We start from the raw sequence: 23261 nt of genomic DNA, 5'->3' as shown, positions 1-23261 counted from the left end.
TTTAGGAGAGAAGGTAAAAAACAAAATGCCACCCTAAAGTAAATGGAATACCATATATTCATAAGAAAACAATTCTTTATTGCATGAAAAGAATAAAAGGTCAAGTCATGGACTGAGTGACAATGTGAAGGTCATTTAACAGGTAGGATAAATACATCACACACACTCCCTGATTACCCTCTTAAACTTACTGACCTACGGGTGTCTCTCTAAACAGCAGAATAAATTTAAAGGGATATATATATATATATATATATATTACAAAAAAAGTTATTTAATCGTAATAAAATCATTTCAATAGTTAATTTACATTTTCATGTAACTTTGTGTGTAGGGTCTATTACTTCCTGTCACAGCCCCATAGGAAGGATTAGCTTAACTTTTGAAGTGGTTGCTAGGAGACACCTAAAATAGCTCCAGACAGTTTCTTGCCCATTCTTAGTAGATGACTTATGCGGCAAAAATCATGTGACAGTAGAACTCAACTTTTTTTTTTTACTAAAGAAGCACTGTTTCTAATCTCTTTAAATAAGGTTAAAGTTAGAAATTCTCTGAGCTAGTAAAATGTCAAATCTTTACCAAGTCCCTGCACTTGAGTCATACTTTTGGGTTGGGGATCTGGACTTATTTGATCTTATAAAACATGTTATAGAAAAATAAAAGTGAAGCTTAAAAACAGGATAATTCTTAAGTTAGGCAAATAGAGAATTTAATATCAGATGCTAGAATTCTTGAGGTTACATGAGTAACCGGGTCATTGAAGTTCTTACACTGCAAGCCCCCTTCAAATAACCTATGGAATTGCTGCATTTTATTACATCACTAATCTCTATATATTGGTTTAATTGTGAGACTTCTAATACCAAGACTTTAAAGGTCGAGGTTGTAGACCAGTGAAGAAAATCAGAACTTTATGATCAAGCTTTCAAGAGAGTATTTGGAATATCAAAATGGTAAAGACAGATACTGTTTTTTTTTATTTAAAAAAAAAAATCAAGATATCTGAGCTTTCAGTCATTTCTTTATATACAAAGCTTAGGGCAGTAAAAGTTTATAGAATTAAAAAAACAAAAACAAAACAGGAACTAGCAGGATACCAGACAGTAATTTCAATTTTTGTATATAAAATGTAGATCCTCTTTAATTAACCTCACTGCTGCAAACAAAACCTAAACAATGACGTAGATCATTCTAGTAAGAGAATGGATTAACCTACTCAATGTCAAAGTTCAAGGGGTACTTCTGGCATTGAAGAGGTTAAATTGTATAAAGTTCAGCTCTGCTTGGGAGCCTCTGTGTTTGGTCTAATGGTACGAGGTGGACGCCCTCTGCGCCTCAACTGTGTACTGGGCCGTGTACTGGGCTGAGTACTGGGCTGTGGTGTGATCTTCAAGATTAAAGGTGTGGTGGGTAAGCTCGTATTGAGGGAATGAGAGGTATTGAGGGAAGAAGAGGTATTGAGGGAAGAAGAGGTATTGAGGGAAGAAGAGGTACTGAGGGAAGAAGAGGTATTGAGGGAAGAAGAGGTAATGAGGGAAGAAGAGGTAATGCGGGAAGAAGAGGTAATGCGGGAAGAAGAAGAGGCACTAGGGATTTCATTGGAACCATTAGTGGTAGGGGCTGGCTGACTAAGACGAGCAGCAGCTCTTTCTTGCCTAAGCTGGCGCAGCTCATCTCTGATGTCTGTCAGGACACTTATCAGCTGTTGCTGAAGCTCCCTGTCCTGCGCTCGTTGCTGCTGCTGTTGAGCCCGGTCTTCCTCCCATATACCTAGCTCATGATGGTACATACGGTCCCATTGTTCCTCCAACTCTAGCAACCGTTGCATATTAGTCCTCCACTGGGCCCTGTGCTCATCTGGCATACAGGAGTAGTCACCATTTGTGGGGAGGTCTTCTGCAGATGAGGGTTCCCCATCCTGTGAGGCTGAGGATGGGATTGAGTCCTCCTGTGCGTTCTCACTCTGATGTGGGGATCCAGTTTGCCTTTCCCATTCATCCTGATTCTCCTCCTGCCAGCTGCACTGAGCTAGTCCTTGAGAGACAGATCTGGCATCAGTATCTGCCCTCTCAACCTCATCCTCCTCCACTTTCAACTTTAGGGGTTCTTTACCAGGTTCCAGACATGGAGCTGAATTTTTGCTGCCACCATTGATGCTCCATTCATCCTGTCCAGTTAAATTACCAAGTGAATCCTCAGGTGAGGAGATGATAGAATTCTGAGAATTACAACGGTGCACCTCTGTGACAGTCTTGGATGAGATAATCTCCTGCTTTACTGTCATTATTTCTGGTTGCGCAGACACCAAACTTGGTTGTGTAGGAATAAGAATCTGTGAACCTATGGCTAAGGTGTCTGGTGCAGTTGGAACAATTGTGCACATCTTTTCAATGGTGGCCCACGGTCCTTGAAATGGTTTAATACTGATTGCTGGCGTTGTATCCATTTCCTGTTCTTCACTATCACCATCAGACAACTGAACAAAAGCTACTTGTGCAGGAGACGTGCTGACAAGCGGGGGCATAACGGAGATGTCAGCATTTGGCCTGGGGGTAGCTGTGGGGGGGGGGGGATAAAATGAAAGAATTATTAGATGGACTTGGTCTTCTGAATAATCTACACTCCTTTATATTAAACAATTAAATAAAAAGCTAGAATTATTTGTAGAGGAAAAAAAAAAAAATAATAATTTATGCTTACCTGATAAATTTCTCTCTTGTGATGTATCGAGTCCACTGATTCATCCATACTTGTGGGATATTCTCCTTCCTTACAGGAAGTGGCAAAGAGAGCACCCACAGCAGAGCTGTCTATATAGCTCCTCCCTTAGCTCCACCCCCCAGTCATTCGACCGAAGGCTAGGAAGAAAAAGGAGAAACTATAGGGTGCCGAGGTGACAGTATATTTTTATTTAAAAAACTTCAAACTACCTGTCTTAAATAAACAGGGCGGGCCGTGGACTCGATACAACACAAGAGAAAGAAATTTATCAGGTAAGCATAAATTATGTTGTTTTCTCTTGCAAGATGTATCGAGTCCACGGATTCATCCATACTTGTGGGATACCAATACCAAAGCTTTAGGACACGGATGAAGGGAGGGACAAGACAAGTACCTTAAACGGAAGGCAACACTGCTTGTAGAACCTTGCTCCCAAAAATAGCCTCCGAAGAAGCAAAAGTATCGAATTTGTAAAATTTGGAAAAAGTATGAAGCGAAGACCAAGTCGCCGCCTTACAAATCTGTTCAACAGAAGCCTCATTTTTAAAAGCCCATGTGGAAGCCACTGCTCTAGTAGAATGAGCAGTAATTCTTTCAGGAGGCTGCTGGCCAGCAGTCTCATAAGCCAAACGGATGATGCTTTTCAGCCAAAAAGAGGTAGCCGTAGCCTTTTGACCTCTCCGTTTACCGGAATAAACAACAAACAATGAAGATGTTTGACAGAAATCCTTAGTTGCTTGTAAGTAGAACTTTAAAGCACGAACCACATCAAGATTGTGCAACAGACGTTCCTTCTTTGATGAAGGATTAGGACACAGTGAAGGAACAACAATTTCCTGATTGATATTCCTATTAGAAACAACCTTAGGAAGGAATCCAGGTTTGGTACGCAAAACCACCTTATCTGCATGGAAAACAAGATAAGGTGACACAGACTGTAAAGTAGATAACTCAGAAACTCTTCAAGCCGAAGAGATAGCTACTAAAAACAAAAAACTTTCCAAGATAGAAGTTTAATATCTATGGAATGCATAGGTTCAAACGGAACCCCTTGAAGAACTTTAAGAACCAAGTTTAGGCTCCATGGCGGACCAACGGGTTTAAATACAGGCTTGATCCTGACTAAACGCTTGAACGTCTGGGACATCTGCCAGATGTTTGTGTAAAAGAATAGACAAAGCAGATATCTGTCCTTTTAAGGAACTATCTGATAATCCCTTCTCCAATCCTTCTTGGAGAAAAGACAATATTCTAGGAATCCTAACCTTACTCCATGAGTAACCCTTGGATTCACACCAATAAAGATATTTGCGCCAAATCTTATGATAGATTTTCCTGGTAACAGGCTTTCTAGCTTGAATCAGGGTATCAATGACAGACTCAGAGAAACCACGCTTTGATAGAATTAGGCGTTCAATCTCCAAGCAGTCAGACGCAGAGAAATTAGATTTAAATGCTTGAATGGACCTTGGATTAGAAGGTCCTGCCTCATTGGCAGAGTCCACGGTGGAACAGATGACATGTCCACTAGGTCTGCATACCAAGTCCTGCGTGGCTATCAGAATCACCGAAGCTCTCTCTTGCTTGATTCTGGCAACCAGACGGGGGAGGAGAGGAAACGGTGGAAATACATAGGCCAGATTGAAGGACCAGGGCACTGCTAGAGCATCTATCAGTACCGCCTGGGGATACCGGGACCTGGACCCGTAACAAGGAAGTTTGGCGTTCTGACGGGACGCCATCAGATCCAATTCTGGTGTGCCCCACAGCTGAGTCAGCTGGGCAAATACCTCCGGATGGAGCTCCCACTCCCCCGGATGAAAAGTCTGACGACTTAGGAAATCCGCCTCCAAGTTCTCTACCCCTGGAATATGGATTGCTGAGAGATGGCAAGAGTGATCCTCCGCCCATCAGATTATTTTGGTTACCTCCATCATCGCTAGAGAACTCTGTGTTCCTCCTCGATAATTGATATAAGCTACAGTCGTGATGTTGTCCGACTGAAATCTGATGAATTTGGCCGCAACTAGCTGAGGCCACGCCTGAAGCACATTGAATATCGCTCTCAGTTCTAGAATGTTTATCGGGAGGAGTTTCCTCCCGAGACCATAAGGCCTGTGCTTTCAGGGAGTTCCAGACTGCACCCCAGCCTAGCAGGCTGGCATCTGTCGTTACTATGAGCCACCCTGGCCTGCGGAAACACATTCCCTGAGACAGGTGGTCCTGAGACAACCACCAGAGAAGAGAATCTCTGGTCTCCTGGTCCAGATGCAGTTGAGGAGATAAATCTGCATAATCCCCATTCCACTGTTTGAGCATGCATAGTTGCAGTGGTCTGAGGTGTAGGCGGGCAAAAGGAACTATGTCCATTGCCGCTACCATGAGTCAAATTACCTCCATACACTGAGCCACTGATGGCCGAGGAATGGAATGAAGAGCTCGGCAAGTGGTTAAGAGTTTTGATTTTCTGACCTCCGTCAGATATATTTTAATTTCTACCGAGTCTATCAGAGTCCCTAGGAAGAAACTCTTGTGAGAGGGAAGAGAGAACTCTTTTTTTTTTATGTTCACCTTCCACCCGTGAGATTTCAGGAAAGCCAACACGATGTCCGTGTGAGACGTGGCTTGCTGGCAAGTCGACGCCTGAATTAAGATGTCGTCTAGATAAGGCGCCACTGCTATCCCCCGCGGTCTTAGAAGTCTTCATCTGAAGAGCCTCTTCTAGAGCCTCGAACCAGAAAGCCGTCATATCAGAATCTGTCTGAGGGAGCGTCTTTCCTGAATCAGAAATCTCTCCCTCAGATAACAAATCCCTTACCCCTACTTCAGAACACTGTGAGGGTATATCGGATACGGCTAGTAAAGGGTCAGGCGGCTCAGCATTTGTTCTTAAAGGGACAGTCTACACCAGAATTGTTATTGTTTTAAAAGATAGATAATCCCTTTATTACCAATTTCCCAGTTTTGCATAACCAACACAGTTATAATAATATACTTTTAACCTCTGTGATTATGTTGTATCTAAGCTTCTACAAACTGCCCCTTTTTTAAGTTCTTTTGACAGACTTGCAGTCTAGTCAATCAGTGCCTGCTCCCAGATAGCTTCTCGTGCACGAGCACAGTGTTATCTATATGAAATACGTGAACTAACACCCTCTAGTGGTGAAAAACTGTTAAAATGCAATCTGAAAGAGGTGGGCTTCAAGGTCTAAGAAATTAGCATATGAACCTCCTAGGTTAAGTTTTCAACTAAGAATACCAAGAGAACAAAGCAAAATTGGTGATAAAAGTAAATTGGAAAATTGTTTAAAATTGCATGCTCTATCTGAATCATGAAAGTTTATTTTGGCCTAGACTGTCCCTTTAACCCAGAGCTGTCACGCTTTCCTTGTAAACCAGGCAATTTAGATAAAACCTCTGTGAGGGTTGTATTCATAACTGTGGCCATGTCTTGTAAAGTAAATGAATTCGACGAACTAGAGGTACTTGGCGTCACTTGTGTGGGCGTTACTGGTTGTGACACTTGGGGAGAGCTAGATGGCAAACCCTCATTACCTTCTGTCTGAGAATCATCTATTGCTATATTTTTAAGTGCTAAAATATGCTCTTTATAATTTAGACATATCAGTGCAAGTGGGACAAATTCTAAGAGGGGGCTCCACAATGGCTTCACATTGAACAAGGATTTTCCTTGATGTCAGACATGTTAAACAGGCTAGTAATGAAACAAGCAAGCTTGGAAAACACTTTAATAAAAGCAAATAATACTTAGAAAAAAAAAAACGGTACTGTGCCTTTAAAGAGAAAAAAAGATGCACAAACTCTGCAAAACAGTGTAAAAAAGCAGTAAACTTTACGAAATGTTTACAGTAGTATCATAAAGCTTTAGTAAGTTTGCACAGCCGGACAAAAACGATTAACCCCTTAAATGTAAAAACCGGATTGACAAAACGTCAAAAACCGGTAAAAAAAAAAAACGTTCAGCACCTTGCCACAGCTCTGTTGTGGCGCCTACCTGCCCTTTAGGATAGATTTGTGGGGAAAAAACTTCTTTTAGGCCCTCAAACACAGCAGGACCCTCTGGAGAAGCAGCTGGATGTCTCTGAGTAAAAGAAACTGCGCAACTGAGGCGCGAAAATAGGCCCCTCCCACCTCACTCGATGTTAGTGGGGCCTAAAAGAAACACACCAAAGTGTTTCTAAACTAGCCATGTTAGTTAATAACCCTTAAATAAGCCACAATGACCCCTTAAAGTCCCTCAAAAAACGTTATGTTTTCAATAAAAAAACTTTTCCTATCAGTGTCACCAGTAACAAATGAGCCCTTTATGCAAGCTGGGATTCCTACTAAGTGTCTGAATACAGCTTACCCTTCCCTCATGGGGATATTGCCAGCCTTTTCTAGAATTATCACAATCTGTCTAGAAAAAAATTGACTGAAAATACCTCAATGCAGCTTAGCATGCAAACCGTTCCCCCAACTGAAGTTTTCCTGTACTCTTCAGCCTTTGTGAGAACAGCAGTGGATCTTAGTTACAAAGTGCTAAGATCATCATCCTCCTTGCAGAAATCTTCATCCCTTTTCTGCCAGAGAGTGAATAGTACACACCGGTACCATTTAAAATAAACTTTTGCTTGAGAAAATAAAAACTAACATTTTTGTTACCACACTCACTTTACTCTTCCTAGTACTTAGAGTAGGCAAAGAGAATGACTGGGGGGTGGAGCTAAGGGAGGAGCTATATAGACAGCTCTGCTGTGGGTGCTCTCTTTGCCACTTCCTGTAAGGAAGGAGAATATCCCACAAGTATGGATGAATCCGTGGACTCGATACATCTTACAAGAGAAAACTCAACAAGGAAGTAGCCAAAATAAAATTGTAGGAGTCAACATGGTTCAATATCTCCATAAAACCCTGCTAATTCCACATCTATATTGAACAGTATAATGTCAATTAGAAAATTATACAAAGCAGAAAATTATACAAGCATAGTGCTGGAACATCACTATAATTTACGTCTCAAGGGAAACGGAGCAGGAATATGTCCATCACTACCAGTGCACCTGTGTTCCACCATTAAGATCCATCACCACAAGCAATTTATAAGGACAAGGGCACCTCTTTTGAACAGAGTCTTCCCTTTCAAAGGGTGGAGTCTCAATTCCCTCTAAGATAGAGGTGATCACAATAAAATTAGCAAGCACCTTAGTATCCTAAAAAAAACAGTTAAACTGACACTCCGCGAGGAAAGTATATCGCTAACTCTGCGCCTCCGGCCGCCCACGGCACATCACTCTTCTCTAGTGAAGGTGAAGTTTCCACCTCTAGACCAATAGCCATGCTAGAATGTCAGTTGACACTGACGGCTATTGTTTTAGCGGTGGAAACTTCACCTCATTGAAGAAAGCAACATGCCATGGTCCAACAGATAGGGTGAGTTTAACGCCGTTTTTTAGGAAACAATGACAGAAACTAATGTTTCTTTTTAGTAATGGTAAACCCTGGGGCTTTTTATACGCTTGGGTTTATAATCAGTTGGACTCTCTATTGGGCATCTAGGGATTGAGTATCTTAATTTTAATTGACATAGAATGAATACTATGCATTTATACGCCTGGTTGTTGTGAAATGAACGGTCTATTCCAGGGCTCGACAAACCCAGGAGCCTGGGAGCCACTGGCTCCTAGAATTTTAACCCTGGCTCCTAACTTTTTTGGTTATTCTCCATATATCTATATACAAATCCCACTGTCTGGCTCCTAAATATTCTTACTGGCTCCTAATTTTTAAACAGATTTGTCAAGCACTGGTCTATTCTACTATTTACTTACACCTCTCTCCACAGCAGCTAAACAATATATGCTTCATCTAAGCATTGTGGAATATGCCCTGTGCACACCCACAAAGGGCTTGTTCCACAATGTAAACATCTGTACCACTGCAATATCAGTTTTTGCACTTAGCAATGTAATGGACAGCGAAAAAGAGAGCACAGAGAGTATGTATGACAGTTCTCATCTGTGAGAGAAGCTGTTCTGGAGGAGCAAAGGACAATTAGTGTAAGTGTGCAGGAGCAGCAGCAACTCTATCTCTGTCCACTGACAAAACTGCACCCCAACTGGTATTTTCACAATCTAAACCGTTTTCTCATTGTTACTGTGCCCCAGTGCCTCTGCACAAGTGCCCTTCTACGATATGCCCCTAATAACGCCTCAAGCAAAGTAGGCTGTGAAAGTGTGTGTATATATATATATATATATTTTATTTTTTTTCACAAAGACTAAGGGCCCGATGATCTTTGGGGGCTTTTATTGAGCATAATATTGCAAAGTATGTGTCTCTCCGTCACATCCAGAAATCTGCATAGATAAACAGTTCTATATACTTTGAGGGACCTTGCAGTACTAATGAGACTTCTTAGATAATCTTGCCAGAGTGGAGAGCTTTAGATCAATTGGGCCCTTAGAGAGAGGGTGACGACAGTGCTTAGAATTTTACTTCTGGCACCTGACTTTTTATATAATACATAGATTTATATACAAACAGCACTGTCTGACTGGCTCATGAATATGGCATACAATTACAAACTCCTGATAAAGATATTAGACTAACTGTATCCATTTTCTAGATTTGCCTATCAGGGTGACCAGTAACAGTCCAGTTAAAGGAGCAGTACACTGTAAAATTGTTTTCCCTTAATGTATTTTCAATTACTTGTTATACCAGCTGCAGAGTATAAAATGTATGAGAAATTGCATTTTCAGGTTTATTTGTGTATATATAAATTAGCTGGTTTTGTGCTTTTAAACCACAACCTATTGGCATGGGTTGAGCTTGCAGGTAATATCAGATCCCATTGTGTTATCACTTTGTGTACACACACTTGCTTCCTTATCTTATATCTGTAAATCAAAGCTTAATACTGAACACTGAAATATTAACATTATTCAACTATCCTGCACCCCATTGGGAGTGTAATTTCTTCTGCTGGCTGTGTTTACATAGGCTTATCAATAGCGCAGACTCCAGTATACAACCTTTCAGTATAGGTGGGGACACCACAGGCTAAATTAGCTATTACAAAAGCTGAAATAAGGGCAAATGAGCTACTTGTAAACAATTTAATACAATCCAGTAGGAAAAAATGATCACTGGGAACAAATTTAAAGGTTTGTCTACTGGTTTATTACCTCTTACAACTCCATCGACTTACCAGTGGTTTGAGGCCTTTCGTTTCGCACTTCAGACACAGGAGGGGGGCTTCTACATGTGAAGAAGATGGACTGCCTTGGAACGCCTTCAAAAGTAAAAAGGACAAAAAGTCATTTGTTTGAAACATACACATTAATATTAAACCTGATGTAACTGATATAACGCGAGGCAGTTGTTCAAGTATGGAGCTTGTATGTGTGCTCTCGATCACTCCCGACTAGCTAGGGCAAAATCAACCCAAAGTTAACCAAAAACAACAAAGAGAAAAATAGGAGTGTTTTGGGCTTCAGTGAAGGGAAAATCTCAACCACCTACCAGATAAGATTTATAGTTTCAAAGTCACATTGTGTAACCACAACATTTTTATAGAACATACTTAATACTTCACATGGCTGATTATTAAAGGGACAGATTGGTTCAGTTACACAACCAATCAAAAATCATGTGCAATACTCTAACCAATTACCATGTAGCCACAGCATACCTCAATATGAACTGCAATCTGAGGGGAATGGGAAAATTACAGCTTACTTGTGTAAACTAAAGCAAATGCAGGTATAGTAATGTATGTAGCATTGCTCTTTTCCTAGGATTAATTACACATTGTATGTGAATTTAAAAAAGTGTATTTAATTTCCCTTTTAAGTGTAATGGTCTTAAAATATGTCTAGATGTACTCTGCAGATTTTTTTCTGGCAAATTAATTTTTTATCCCATTTTCCGGCCCCCTGTATCATGTGACAGACATCAGCCAATCACAGACTACTATACATATACGCTGTGAGCTTGAGCGCATGCTCAGTAGGAGCTTATGCTGTAGAAAGTGCACATATAATAAAAAAAAGGGACTACAAAATTTGTGAATAGAAGTACATTGGAAAGTGCCCTAAAACTGCTGCTCTCTCTGAATCATGAAAGCGTATTTTGACTTTAGTGTCCCTTTTGGTTTTAAAGGACCAGTAAATACAGTAATTTGCATAATTAACAAATGCATGATAAAAAGACAATGCAATAACACTTGGTCTTCAAATGAATAGTAGTTTTTTTCTGAAAAAAAAAATCAGTTATGCCTATTTCCCCCTCCTCCTGTATCATGTGACAGTCATCAGCCAATCACAAATACGTATATTCTGTAAATTCTTGCACATTCTCAGTAGGAGCTGGTGACTCAAAGTATAAATATAAACAGACTGTGTACATTTTGTTAATGGAAGTTAATTGGAAACTTGTTTAAAATTGCTGCTGTATCTAAAATCATGAAAGTTTAATTTTAATTTGAGTGTCCCTTTAAGCATAAACATTAAACAAACTCAGGTAACTTGGGACCTAAATACCAAGAGTTATGGCTCCTAAAATAAAGCCAAATGTGTGGCTGGTTTCCCAGTATTTTTTTGTAGGCCTCTAGACTTCCTCCCATTATATTAAAAGGGACACTCAACACAAATATTTTCTTTCGTGATTGAGATAGAGCATGCAATTTTAAGCAACTTTCTAATTATTCCTATTATCAAATTTTCTTCATTTTCTTGGTATCTTTATTTAAAATGCAAGAATGTAAGTTTAGATGCCAGACTATTTTTTGGTGAACAACCTGGGTTGTTCTTGCCGATTGGTGGATAAATTCACCCACCAATAAACAAGTGCTGTTCGGCGTTCTAAACCAAAAACTGTCTGGCTCCTTAGCTTAGATGCCTTTTAAAATAAAGATAGCAAGAGAACGAAGAAAAGGAAATTTATTCTTACCTGATAAATTTATTCTTTTATGATACGATGAGTCCACGGATTTCATCCTTACTTGTGGGATATCGCCTCCTGGTCAGCAGGAGGAGGCAAAGAGCACCACAGCAGAGCTGTATATATAGCTCCTCCCTTACCTCCCCCTCCAGTCATTCGACCGAAGTTAGGAAGAGAAAGTAAAAGCCAAGGTGCAGAGGTGACTGAAGTTTAGTAAAAAAAAAAAAAAAAAAAAAAAAAAAAAAAAAAGACCTGTCTTATAAAAACAGGGTGGGCCGTGGACTCATCGTATCGTAAAAGAAATACATTTATCAGGTAAGAATACATTTCCTTTTCAAGATACGATGAGTCCACGGATTTCATCCTTACTTGTGGGATACAATACCAAAGCTATAGTACACGGATGAAACGGGAGGGACAAGAAAGAGACCTAAACGGAAGGCACCACTGCTTGAAGAGCTTTCCTCCCAAAAACAGCCTCAGACGAGGCCAAAGTATCGAATTTCTAAAATTTGGAAAAAGTGTGAAGAGACGACCAAATCGCAGCTTTGCAAATCTGATCAACGGAAGCATAATTTTTGAATGCCCATGGAGAAAGCCACAGCCCTAGTGGAATGAACAGTAATTTGTTCAGGAGGCTGCCGTCCAGCAGTCTCATATGCAAAACGGATTACACTCTTCAGCCAAAAGGAAAGAGAGACAGCCGTAGCTTTCTGGCCCCTACGTTTCCCAGAAAAAACAACAAACAAGGAAGATGACTGACGAAAATCCTTAGTCGTCTGTAAGTAGAACTGCAAGGCACGGACCACTGCCAAATTATGTAACAGACACTCCTTCTTAGAAGAAGGATTAGGACACAAGGAAGGAACAACAATTTCCTAAATAATATACTTATTAGAAACAACCTTAGGAAGGAAACCAGGTTTGGTACGTAACACCACCTTATCAGAATGGAAAATAAGATAAGGAGAATCACAGTGTAATGCCGAAAGCTCAGAAACTCTGCGAGCAGAAGAAATAGCAACCAAAAATAAAACTTTCCAAGATAACAACTCAATATCTATGGAATGCATAGGTTCAAATAGAACCCCTTGAAGAACATTAAGAACTAAACTCAAACTCCAAGGAGGAGCAATTGGTCTAAACACAGGCCTGATTCCTGTCAGAGCCTGACAAAAAGATTGAACATCTGGAACATCTGTCAGACACTTGTGTAGCCAAATAGACAAAACAGATGTCCCTTTAAGGAACTTGTTGACAACCCTAACTCCAATCCTTCTTGTAGAAAAGACAAAATCCTGGGAATCCTAACCCTACTCCCTGAGTAGCCTTCGGATTCACACCAAGAAAGATATTTACACCATATCTGATGGTAAATTTTTCTAGTAACAGGCATACGTGCCTGAATCAAGGTATCTATGACCGATCAGAAAACCCTCGCTTAGACAAAATTAAGCGTTCAATCTCCACGCAGACAGCTGCAGAGAAGCTAGACGTGGATGAAGGAATGGACCCTGAATAAGAAGGTCTTCCCTCAACGGCAGTCTCCAAGTGATGGAGATGCCACCTCTATTAGTTCCGCATACCAAATTCCTTGATGCAAATGGAGGAAACTGGTATGCTAGATTGAAGTTCCAAGGAACCACCAGAGCGTCAATTAACGCCGCCCAGGGTCCCTGGATCTCGCAAGATTGGCATTCCATCGAAATGCCATCAGATCCAACTCCGGCTGTCCCCACTTGAGGATCAGGTTGGAAAACGCCTCCGGATGGAGTACCCACTCCCCCGGATGGAACGTCTGTCTGCTCAAGAATCCGCATCCCATTGTCTACACCCGGGATGTGGATCGCTGACAGGCAACAAAAAAATGGGTCTCTGCCCATTGAACAACTTAGTATACTTCTGTCATCGCTAGGGAACTTCTTGTTCCCCCCCGACGATTGATGTAAACCACAGAAGTTATATAGTCCAACTGGAACCTGATAAACATGGCCGCGGCTAACCAAGGCCAGGTCAGAAGCGTATAAAGAATCAGTTCTTGAGAGTTTATAGGGAAAACTGACTCTGACAGAGCCCAAAGACCCAGAGCCTTCAGGAAGTTCCAGACAACTCCCCACCACAGAAGGCTGGCGTCCGTTGTCACAAAATCCCCAGCCGGCATGCGAAAGCAGGTTCCCCGGGATAGAGGATCCAGAGACAACCACCACTGAAGAGAATCCCTTGCCTCCTGATCTAAAGTTATCAGATGAGACAGGTCTGTACAATCCCCGTTCCAATGCCTGATCACGCTTAACCGTAGAGGTCCGAGATGGAACCAAGCAAAAGGGATGACATCCATTGTCACCACCATCAGCCCAATACCTCCATACATTGAGCCACCGAAGGCAGGAGAGTGGACTGAAGGGCACGACAGGTATGTAACAACTCTGTTTACCTGACCTCTATCAGAAAAACTTTTAATCGACAGGAAGTCTATCATGTGAACACTTGTTCCCTGTTAAGTACCAAGCTGTATTATACCATAAACAGCAGAATGTATAAAATAAAAGGGACCCCCACAAAAAAATGGTACTGTCACTTTAATTGAAAAAAAGAAAGACACTTTAGATGTAACTTTGTTCCTTTCAAGTCAGGGCTCGACAAACCCAGGAGCCTGGGAGCCACTGGCTCCTAGAATTTTACGCCTGGCTCCTAACTTTTTGGGTTATTCTCCATATATTTATATACAAATCCAACTGTCTGGCTCCTAAATATTCTTACTGGCTCCTCATTTTTTATCATATTCGTTAAGCACTGCTTTCAAGTCATAATAAATGAAAGCCAACACTACCGACTCTTTAATTAGTAGAGACACCCCATATATGTTTATCACTACATGTAAAAAATGAAAACAATGGAGTAGGGCAGTTGAGCTGTATAACTACAAACGGAGGACACAGAAAACATTGTGTAAACTGTACACTACTAGTGCAAGAAAGCATTCAAGCAGTATGCCGATAACCCTTGCATCAGCTAAAGTAAGACTGACCGTAAGGGTATGCAATACACCCCAGCTAATAGCCCATAAGTGCACAATGCGTTCCTGGAACGGCATAAAAGGGGCGCGTAAAACCTTCTGTATCATAGCCTAGCTTCGCCCATCGTGGGTGTGTCAGGCTGAAACATCCGAAAACACTAAGATGAAAAGAGACAAGTAGCAGATGCCCTGTAACACCCTCTTTAGAAAAAAAACTCCCATTGCAACAAAACGGGGTAAATATTCCGGAATAAGCTCTTTCAAAAGCTGTCCGGTGCAATCATTCTTCCGATTCAGGAGGAGCAAAACATATAAAGTGCGCAACTAAAAAAGGCGCCAAACATAACTCCGCCCATTGTGGGCGTTATCAGTATCCTCTCCCGGTCGCCATTTACTTATTAAAAAGGCCTACAGGGAAATAGGAATGCACCAAACAGCCGAATCCGAATAAATAAAAAAAGACGGATTCCACAACACTAAGCCATACAAGCATAGCTTGTAAATTGTGGCCATAATAGATCTCCCGGTCGGCTATAAGTAAACCGCCGAGAGAAAATAACCTAAGTCCCTTACGCTACTGAGCCTCTATAGCCCAGCAATATGAGAACTCCCGGTCGGCTATAATTAAACCGCCGGGAGAAAAAAAATGCGAGAGCAGTGTCCTGCTTTACGTCAAATCTGGAGGATATGCTCACATAAAAACCCCAGTCTCATGTATCGCCTCACACTGAGCCTTGTTTTTGCTAGCTCTAGAGTGAAGGCTTTTTATACACACAGGGCTCGTTCAATGCGTGGCTCCTTTTTAGCAATGCAGAGAGAGCCAAACCTTGCGTGTAACTGTCCCAAAGTATCCCCTGAAGCTCTGAGGGGGTCCCATCTATATATGCAAGGGAGTTAAAGCTGATGAGAACTAAAACAGAGTGCCCAACTTCTTTCTGAGACTCTTTCTCACCCCCAGAATAAAGTTAGCACTTACCTCATTTCCTGCTGGACAGTAAGGCAGTCTCCAGGTGTGTGAGGTCCTCTCTCTCACATGGACCTGTAAATGAAAAAGAAATTCTGAGTAAATATCCCTCAGATTTTCTTGGAAAGGGCAGCAAACAGTACATTGTAGGCGCAGTGAGAATAATGGCCCACAAGTTCCCATTGCTTTAAAGCCACCAAATGCTTTTCTTTTTACTGAAGAGACTGATCTGGTCTAGGCTACACCCCAGAACAAAGTAGCACTCTGTGGCACTACTTTAAAAATAATAAACTCTTGATTGAAGAATCTAAAACTAACACCTCACTTTGCCTCTTCCCATCACTAACACAGGCAAAGAGAATGACGGGGGGGGGGGGGGGGGGGACTATATATACAGCTCTGCTGTGGTGCTCTTTGCCTCCACCTGCTGACAAGGAGGCGATATCCCACAAGTAAGGATGAAATCCGTGGACTCATTGTATCTTGTAAAAGAAAAATTGATATTAGGCATAAATTAGAAAGTTGCTTAAAATTGCATGCTCTATCTGAATCACGAAAGAAAAACATTTGGGGTCAGTGTCTCTTTAAGTGTATAGCATAATACACGGATACAAGCGCACAAACACACAATTAGAGCATTGCAAATGTTAGAACAGAAATATTTTTCTTTCTACATTAGAATGGTGCAGTAGGGGTTAATATGACAGATACATTTAATGCTAATATAAGTAAAAGAATCTTTCGACATACGTTGGGGTCGGGGAAGCTATAGGAATATGTTTTTCTACCAAGTGCACTAGGACATCATGTGATAAGATATCAGAAGAAGAGTGTGGAAGTGATAGGCATCTGAGCAGGTACATGATGCAAAAGGGTGAGGAGCACTTATGTGGTTTAAAGTGTCAGTAAACTTTAAAATAATGTTATATAATTCTGCACATAGTGCAGAATTATATAACATTATATTAGCCAAACATTTCTAAAACCTAATATTCCCTATAAATTTAAAAAAAAAAGCGCTGTTTCACAGACCCGCTCTCTGCACTTAGTGACTATACAGCTGGCCCGATGCGCCGAGTAAATATAACAGACCCGCTCAGCAGAGAGCATGTCTGTGAAACAGCGCTTTTTTTAAAATATTTATAGGGAATATTAGGTTTTAGAAATGTTTGGCTAATATAACATTATTTTTAAGGTTTACTGTCCCTTTAAGCCTTGGACTACTGAGTCACACCAGGGGATAAAAAATATGTATGACAGAGAAGCCACCCAAAACATTGAGAAGCCAGATATAAAATTAACTTAGGAAACAATCAATTTATATAGCGATGCATTCAGAAAAATATAGGAGTCAGTAGTGGAAAAGTAAAAAGACGTTACTGGCAATCATCAACCCCTGTACTACTGAATCACACAGTCATGCTATGCAATAGAAAAACACCTTTAGAAAACCCCTAGAGAGAGACACAAACATATGAAAAATGTAGGATTTCAACAAAAGAGCAATTTTCAATCACACTCACTCGGCTCCATATACATTGCTTCCTGCTCTCCATCTAAGGTGCAATGGTGCCCTATGGTAGAGGCCACTAGATCCTCCAGGGGAGTGAGCTTGGTGTCTATAATTGGAGTCACTCCAGGAGTAGGAGGCTTGGCAGCCTTTTTTTGAGTGATCTTCCTCTTCACATCTAATCGCAGGTCCCTCCACTTGTGCTTCAAGTCATCAATGGTGCGGGGCGTGTATCCCAGTTCATTAACATGCTTCTGGATCTGGGTCCATAGCTGGCTTCGCCTTTGGTTCCTACGGGTGGATTCTGTTCGGAGAGCTTCTGAACCATAAAGGGCGCTGAAGTGCTTAACCACATCCCTTACCAATGTATCTGTCTCCTCATTAGAGAAGTTGGCTTTCCTCTTCCTGCCTGTGAATGGACTTGGACCTAGAGGATTAAGTCCCAAAGAGTCTCTGACTTGGACAGATGTCCCTTGTGAAGTGGATGGAGACATTTGGGCATCCGAAGCATTGCAGGCAGCATCCGAGTCAGCAGGTTCATCTTTAAGCTCCACCTTTGGTTCTAGCGTTGGAGAGTTTGATGGGTTATTACTATGTAAAGCAGAAGACAGAGAAGGATCAGAAGAGGTGTCATCAGATACAGCTGTGTCGGATGAATCTTGATTCTGACGATGTGCTGACCTGGTGCTTGTCCGCCAGTGGGGCAGGTTTTCCTCAGACATGTCAGAGGCAGGAACTAGACCCTCACCATGACAAACTGTACAAGGGAGAGCACAACACAATAGGTTACAGCATAGACCGCATATAAAAAGTATCAGCTTTATTCTACAACACACATATACAGTAGTAATGTTAAATTCTGATATATTTTTTTTTCTCCCAAAGATCTCAATCTGCTTTTATTGTTTTCATTTTGTCTTCGAGTAGGAATGAGACATAAATGAAAGAGCAATAATTAAAAATGATTCAAATTTGCCTTATAAACCAGTGATTTCTGATAATTTGTTTCAATCTCTTAAAATGTTATGCTGTCCTTTCCAGAGTGCTGAACAAAAGTTTGCTACTGATAAATCCACTAAGAACTAGTATAACAACATATAGATCTCCAGTTTTGTTTTTAACCCTTTCGTGACAGGGTTAAAGTGCCTACATCGGAACACCTGTTCCAATGTAGACAAATTGAAACTACGCAATCGTCCATACGATCGCGAGATTTCAATTATTGGATCGCATCTGGGGGGCGTCCCTACAACCCTAGGAACGCCCTCCAGACCGCGATCAAGTCCTTGAAGCACAGAAGGCTTCAGGACAGCCATTTGTTATGACGTTCTATTCCGTCATAACGACTTTAAAGCCCAGTGTAAATATGACGGAATAGAACGGCATAACGGCGTTAAAAGGTTAAATAAAGGGTTCTCATGTCTAAAAAACAAAACTTTTGTTTTCATGCTTGTGCTGGTTTGTCCCTGTCTAACTGTACAAATGGGGGAGAGGTTATTTTCACACAATTAACATATACTGTACATTATTATTTGTAAAGATCCAACCAATTCCACAACGTTAATACTGCAATATTGGTATTCCACAAACTATCATTTTCTGCTGACTTCAAAAAAGTTTTTCATTAGAAAACATATATACATTTAAAGGGATACTGAACCAAAATTAATTATTTCATGATTCATATAGAGCATGCAATTTTAAAGTGATTGTAAATCCTAGCATTTTATACCTCAGGGCTGAAAGTTCCTTTAATTGTTCTAATGGTAAATCCTAACGTTTCACAAACGCTAGGATTTACAATCACTTTAAGCAACTTTCTAATTTATTCTTATCATCAATATTTCTTTGTTCTCTTGGTATCTTTATTTGAAAAAGCAGGACTGTAATATTACAAGCAGGACCATCTTTGGTTCAGCACCTGGGTAGCGCTTGTATTGGTTGCTAAATGTAGCCAATCAGCAAACGCTACCCAGTGTGCTGAACCAAAGCTCGTAAGCTTTACATTCCTGCTTTTTCAAATAAAGATAGCAAGAGAACGAAGAAAATCTGATAACAATAGTAAATTAGAAAGTTGCTTAAAATTGCATGTTCTAGACTATCTGAATCATGAAAAAAATAATTTGGGTTCAGTATCCCTTTAATTATGGCTTGTTAATACGTACAATATCTCTGACAGCTTAATGTGTTATCCATTATGTTTGTCTGAACTTAAAGGTACATTAGAATAATGTGCTTAAAGGGACACTAAAGTCAAAATCAGTCTTTTCTGTTTTAGATAGAGCATGCCATTTTAAATAGCTTTCCAATGTATTTATTTTTATCAAATTTGCTTAATGCACTTGATAACTTTTGTTAAAGAGTAGACCTAGGTTGGCCAAGAAGCAGCAATGCCCTACTGGGAGCTAACTGGTGATTATTGGCTACGCACATATGCCTCCTGTAATTGGCTGACCCGATGGGTTCAGCTAGCTCCCAGTAGTACATTTCTACCCCTCAGCCAACTCTTCTACAAAGGATACCAATATAACAAAGCAAATGTGATAATATAAATAAATTGGAATGTGGTTGAAAATTGCTTACTCCATCTGAATCATAAAAGTTTAATTTTTACTTTCCCTTTAAGAATAAAATTCTATTTGATTATATAATGAAATAAGTTTGAAGTTTCGGAGTCCATGAAGTCATGTGCACCTTTGTTTTGTATCAAAGATATCCCTTATCAAATCTCATTTGCTAAAGCCAATTAGGGGCCAGCTATAAATGTGTCTTTGGAGCACGCAAACAGATGTCAAATATTGCACTGCCAAGTCACATTAAAAGAAAAGGGAACACAATAAATAATGGTAGATCAAAGTTGTTTCAATATACATCATTTAAAATTGTTTATTACAATATCAAAGTGCTTAATATCTCTAATTTTGTATGTGTCCCAATGCATTGTGAGTTCTTTGAAGAGAGGGTTGCAAATGTAACTAAAGGTTCACAGAGTGCGATGCCTTTAACCACACAACTGCCAGAGGAGAAAGTAATGTGTTACTGAGCAGAATCAAGTGCCTCTCCTAGTAATAAACTAGCCAGGCCTACTAATGGTGGGGATATAATGGGACACCCCGGCCCTCCCCTACATAAGACAGCTTGTCATGTTCAGGATAGGCAGCTCAGCCAGCACGTGTGTGTTGTTGTGATCAGGAGGGGCGCAAAGGATGACTATACATTGGCTTCTTATAACAGACTTGTGAACACTCGCTCTTTGTGGATGAAGTTGTTTATTGAGGAAGTATGGGCAGAACAACCTCGCAGCAAAGAGAGATGCAACACAACTATGCGATTTGTTTAATTCATTCAAACTCCCTTATACATGCACTAAGAATTTTCAGTGCTGCAGATTTTATTAAAAGTGAATACAGAACACACAATTTAACACAATAATGGATGCAGCTGGCTATGTTTTTATGTGTATGTTTATTTTTATACTCTGTTCCCCGTTTGCTAAGTGTAAACAAAAAACTGCAGTGTCCCTCAGACAAGGAGCTTGTGCGTGTATAATATATACATAAAAATGCATTTTTTAATAAACTGCCCTATACATTTTGATTATTAGAGTAGCTTCTAGGCTTTCATATCTCTTTGATTAGATAGATATCTCTCTCTCTATATATACAGGTGGCCCTCGTTTTACAACGGTTCAATTTACACCGTTTCAGAATAACAACCTTTTTTTCCAGTCATGTGATTTCTATTGAAAAGCATTGAGAAGCAGTGCATTGATTTAAATAGCCAGTAGGTGGAGCTGTCCACTTGTGTTGCAGCAAAACCAAGCAAGCTGAAATTAATCAGTTTAACCAGACCTGAGCTATCGAGCAGATTTCAAAAGGAACAAGGTCTCCCTGTCCATAAATCAGTCCAGATTGGAATGCATAGAAAGAACTGTTTGCAGAAAAATGCAAGTGAAGTCTGTGTTGTGTGATTATCTTATTAGGTTTATAATGCTGTTTAGCAAATGTTTTTGTTCATTTAACTTAGTTAAATTATATATTCTGTGTTGTGTGATTATTTTATTAGGTTTATAATGCTGTTTAGCATTTAAAGTCTTCATTTCAAAGCTTTAAAAATAATGTATTAGGTGTTACTTATGACAATTTTGAGAGGGGCCTGGAACATATCTCCCTCACTTCCCAGTGACTTACATTATAAACTGGGTTTCAATTTACAACGGTTTCTATTTACAACCTTTCCTTCTGGAACCTAACCCAGGCGTAAACTGAGGGCTACCTGTATATATATATATATATATATATATCTCAATTGGCATCCCTGGTGTCTGCTCATGAAGACGTTTGATCCTTAGCTTAAAGGGGCAGTAAACCTACAAAATAATGTAATATAATTCTGCACTCTCTTAGCGCTAACTTTATACTTTTAAGTATTGCAGGCATATTTTATTTAAAAAAATTAAGTTTTCAGACTGCCGCTCAGTGCTCTACTGAGCAGGTCTGGCTTTTTGTCTAAGCGAATCTGGGCAACTGCCTACTCACAGTCTGGGCAGCTGTCTGAGTGTAATGGCCTGATCGTGCCATTACATTCAGTGCAGGAGCGAGCTAAATTGAGTGTAATGGCACGATCAGGTTGGGTTGTGACTAGACAGCTACCCAGATGTGCTTAGACAAAAAGCCAAACCTGCTCTGTGGAGCACTGAGCGGCAGTCTGAAAAAAATCTCTCTTTTTTTTTTTTTTTTAAATAAAATATGCCTGCAATACTTTAAAGTATAAAGTTAGCACTAAGATAATTCTGCACTATGTGCAAAGTTATATTACATTATTTTGTAGGTTTACTGCCCCTTTAAGATAAAGTAGCATCTGTCAATCGAATGATGTTTAAATGTAAGTCATTTGACTTCTATAAAATACAATTTTTTTTATAACATATATAGTGATGCATAGCTCCAGAACTCCTGTCACCAAATCATATGTGCATGCTCATTTGAGTTCCTGATTAGACTTATTCTCTACATGCTCTGCATAGGTGGCTTGATAACATTTTGCTGTGGCCACATGCCCCTGTGTAATAACACCAGAATGTCTATTTAATTAAAATAGTGTCATATAACCAACCAAATACCCTAATAAAATCAGGGTACTCAGTAAGTACTTGAAGTGGTATAAAATACAGTCAGATCAAACCTACTACGTGGAACAGAACCCTGGGGGTGGGGAATCTGCTATACACTACGCTCTATAGCATTCCCTGGTTGGTGCAGGAACCTCATTAACCAGGGTCACTGCAGCTACAGGCACATGCTAGATAAAGCACTAATCCTTGCCACGAGGGTCTCACAGAATAAAATGTGACGTGTATCTTCACAGGAAATAGTCTCAAAGTAACTGTGCCCTTAAAGGGTAACAGATCCCGCATGAAGGGAAGAGACATCTTAAAGGAAATAATCACCTTAAAAGGTTAAAATAAAAAAACTTAAAAGCAAACGTTCACCCGAAAGTACCTGTCACTTTAAGGAGAAAATAACCTCAGTAAACATAACCCCCCCGCGCCGCTACGGCGAATGGCCACTAAAACACACACCCGTGGTAGAAATGTCTAACGCTCCCTCCAGCCCGCGTCCTTACTTGCGCTACACCCTCCCTCTCGGACGCTCCTAGCCAGCACCGCTGCCCTCCCTCACGGTCACCCCACGCGGTCCGCTTCTGAGCCGTCATGCACCCAGCAATATATACCTGGAATATTCCGCCAGTGTGTGCGCGCTCTGCGTGAGGAAAGCAAAGGCGCATGCGTGAATGGAGGAGCCGGCGTCCGGACGTCACATACGCGCACTAAACGCGGTTACGTTGGGAGTCACATGACAGAGCATGAAAGAGTCTAATAATACTGGGAGGGAATAGATCCGTGTGAGTGTTTCATTGTAAGGATGTACGTACCGCGCATGTGATATTTACAAATGTAATATAATATAAGAATTGGCTCCTCCAGGCTCTCATTTTAGTTAAATTAATACTTAAAAAAAACAACTAACTTAGTATTCATTTTTGAGGATGAGATTATGCATTTGATTTCTTAAATTTAAATAAAAGTTTATGTTTGTATTTAT

At 40.4% G+C, this 23261-nt stretch overlaps 1 protein-coding gene across 2 annotated transcripts; it reads right to left on the bottom strand.

Moving 5' to 3' along the window:
* Positions 1 to 57: 57 nt before the first annotated feature.
* On the bottom strand, positions 58 to 22955 carry LOC128660080 (uncharacterized). Of its 2 annotated transcripts, XM_053713694.1 has the most exons (5): positions 22891 to 22955; positions 17839 to 17914; positions 17171 to 17748; positions 9935 to 10018; positions 58 to 2556 (listed from the first exon to the last, which is right to left on the bottom strand). In XM_053713694.1, the coding sequence occupies exons 2-5, from the start codon at positions 17877 to 17879 to the stop codon at positions 1274 to 1276; spliced, it is 1986 nt and encodes a 661-aa protein (XP_053569669.1). In that variant the 5' UTR covers positions 17880 to 17914; positions 22891 to 22955; the 3' UTR covers positions 58 to 1273. The 2 variants fall into 2 exon arrangements, with proteins under 2 accessions (XP_053569669.1, XP_053569668.1); XM_053713693.1 differs by having other exon boundaries at positions 17171 to 17914.
* Positions 22956 to 23261: the final 306 nt, after the last annotated feature.

Source organism: Bombina bombina, chromosome 5 (genome assembly GCF_027579735.1).
Source record: "Bombina bombina isolate aBomBom1 chromosome 5, aBomBom1.pri, whole genome shotgun sequence".
In the NCBI taxonomy this organism is placed as follows: Eukaryota; Metazoa; Chordata; class Amphibia; order Anura; family Bombinatoridae; genus Bombina; species Bombina bombina.
Note: the sequence above shows the minus strand (reverse complement) of the source record. Positions and strands in the feature narration are given on the sequence as shown.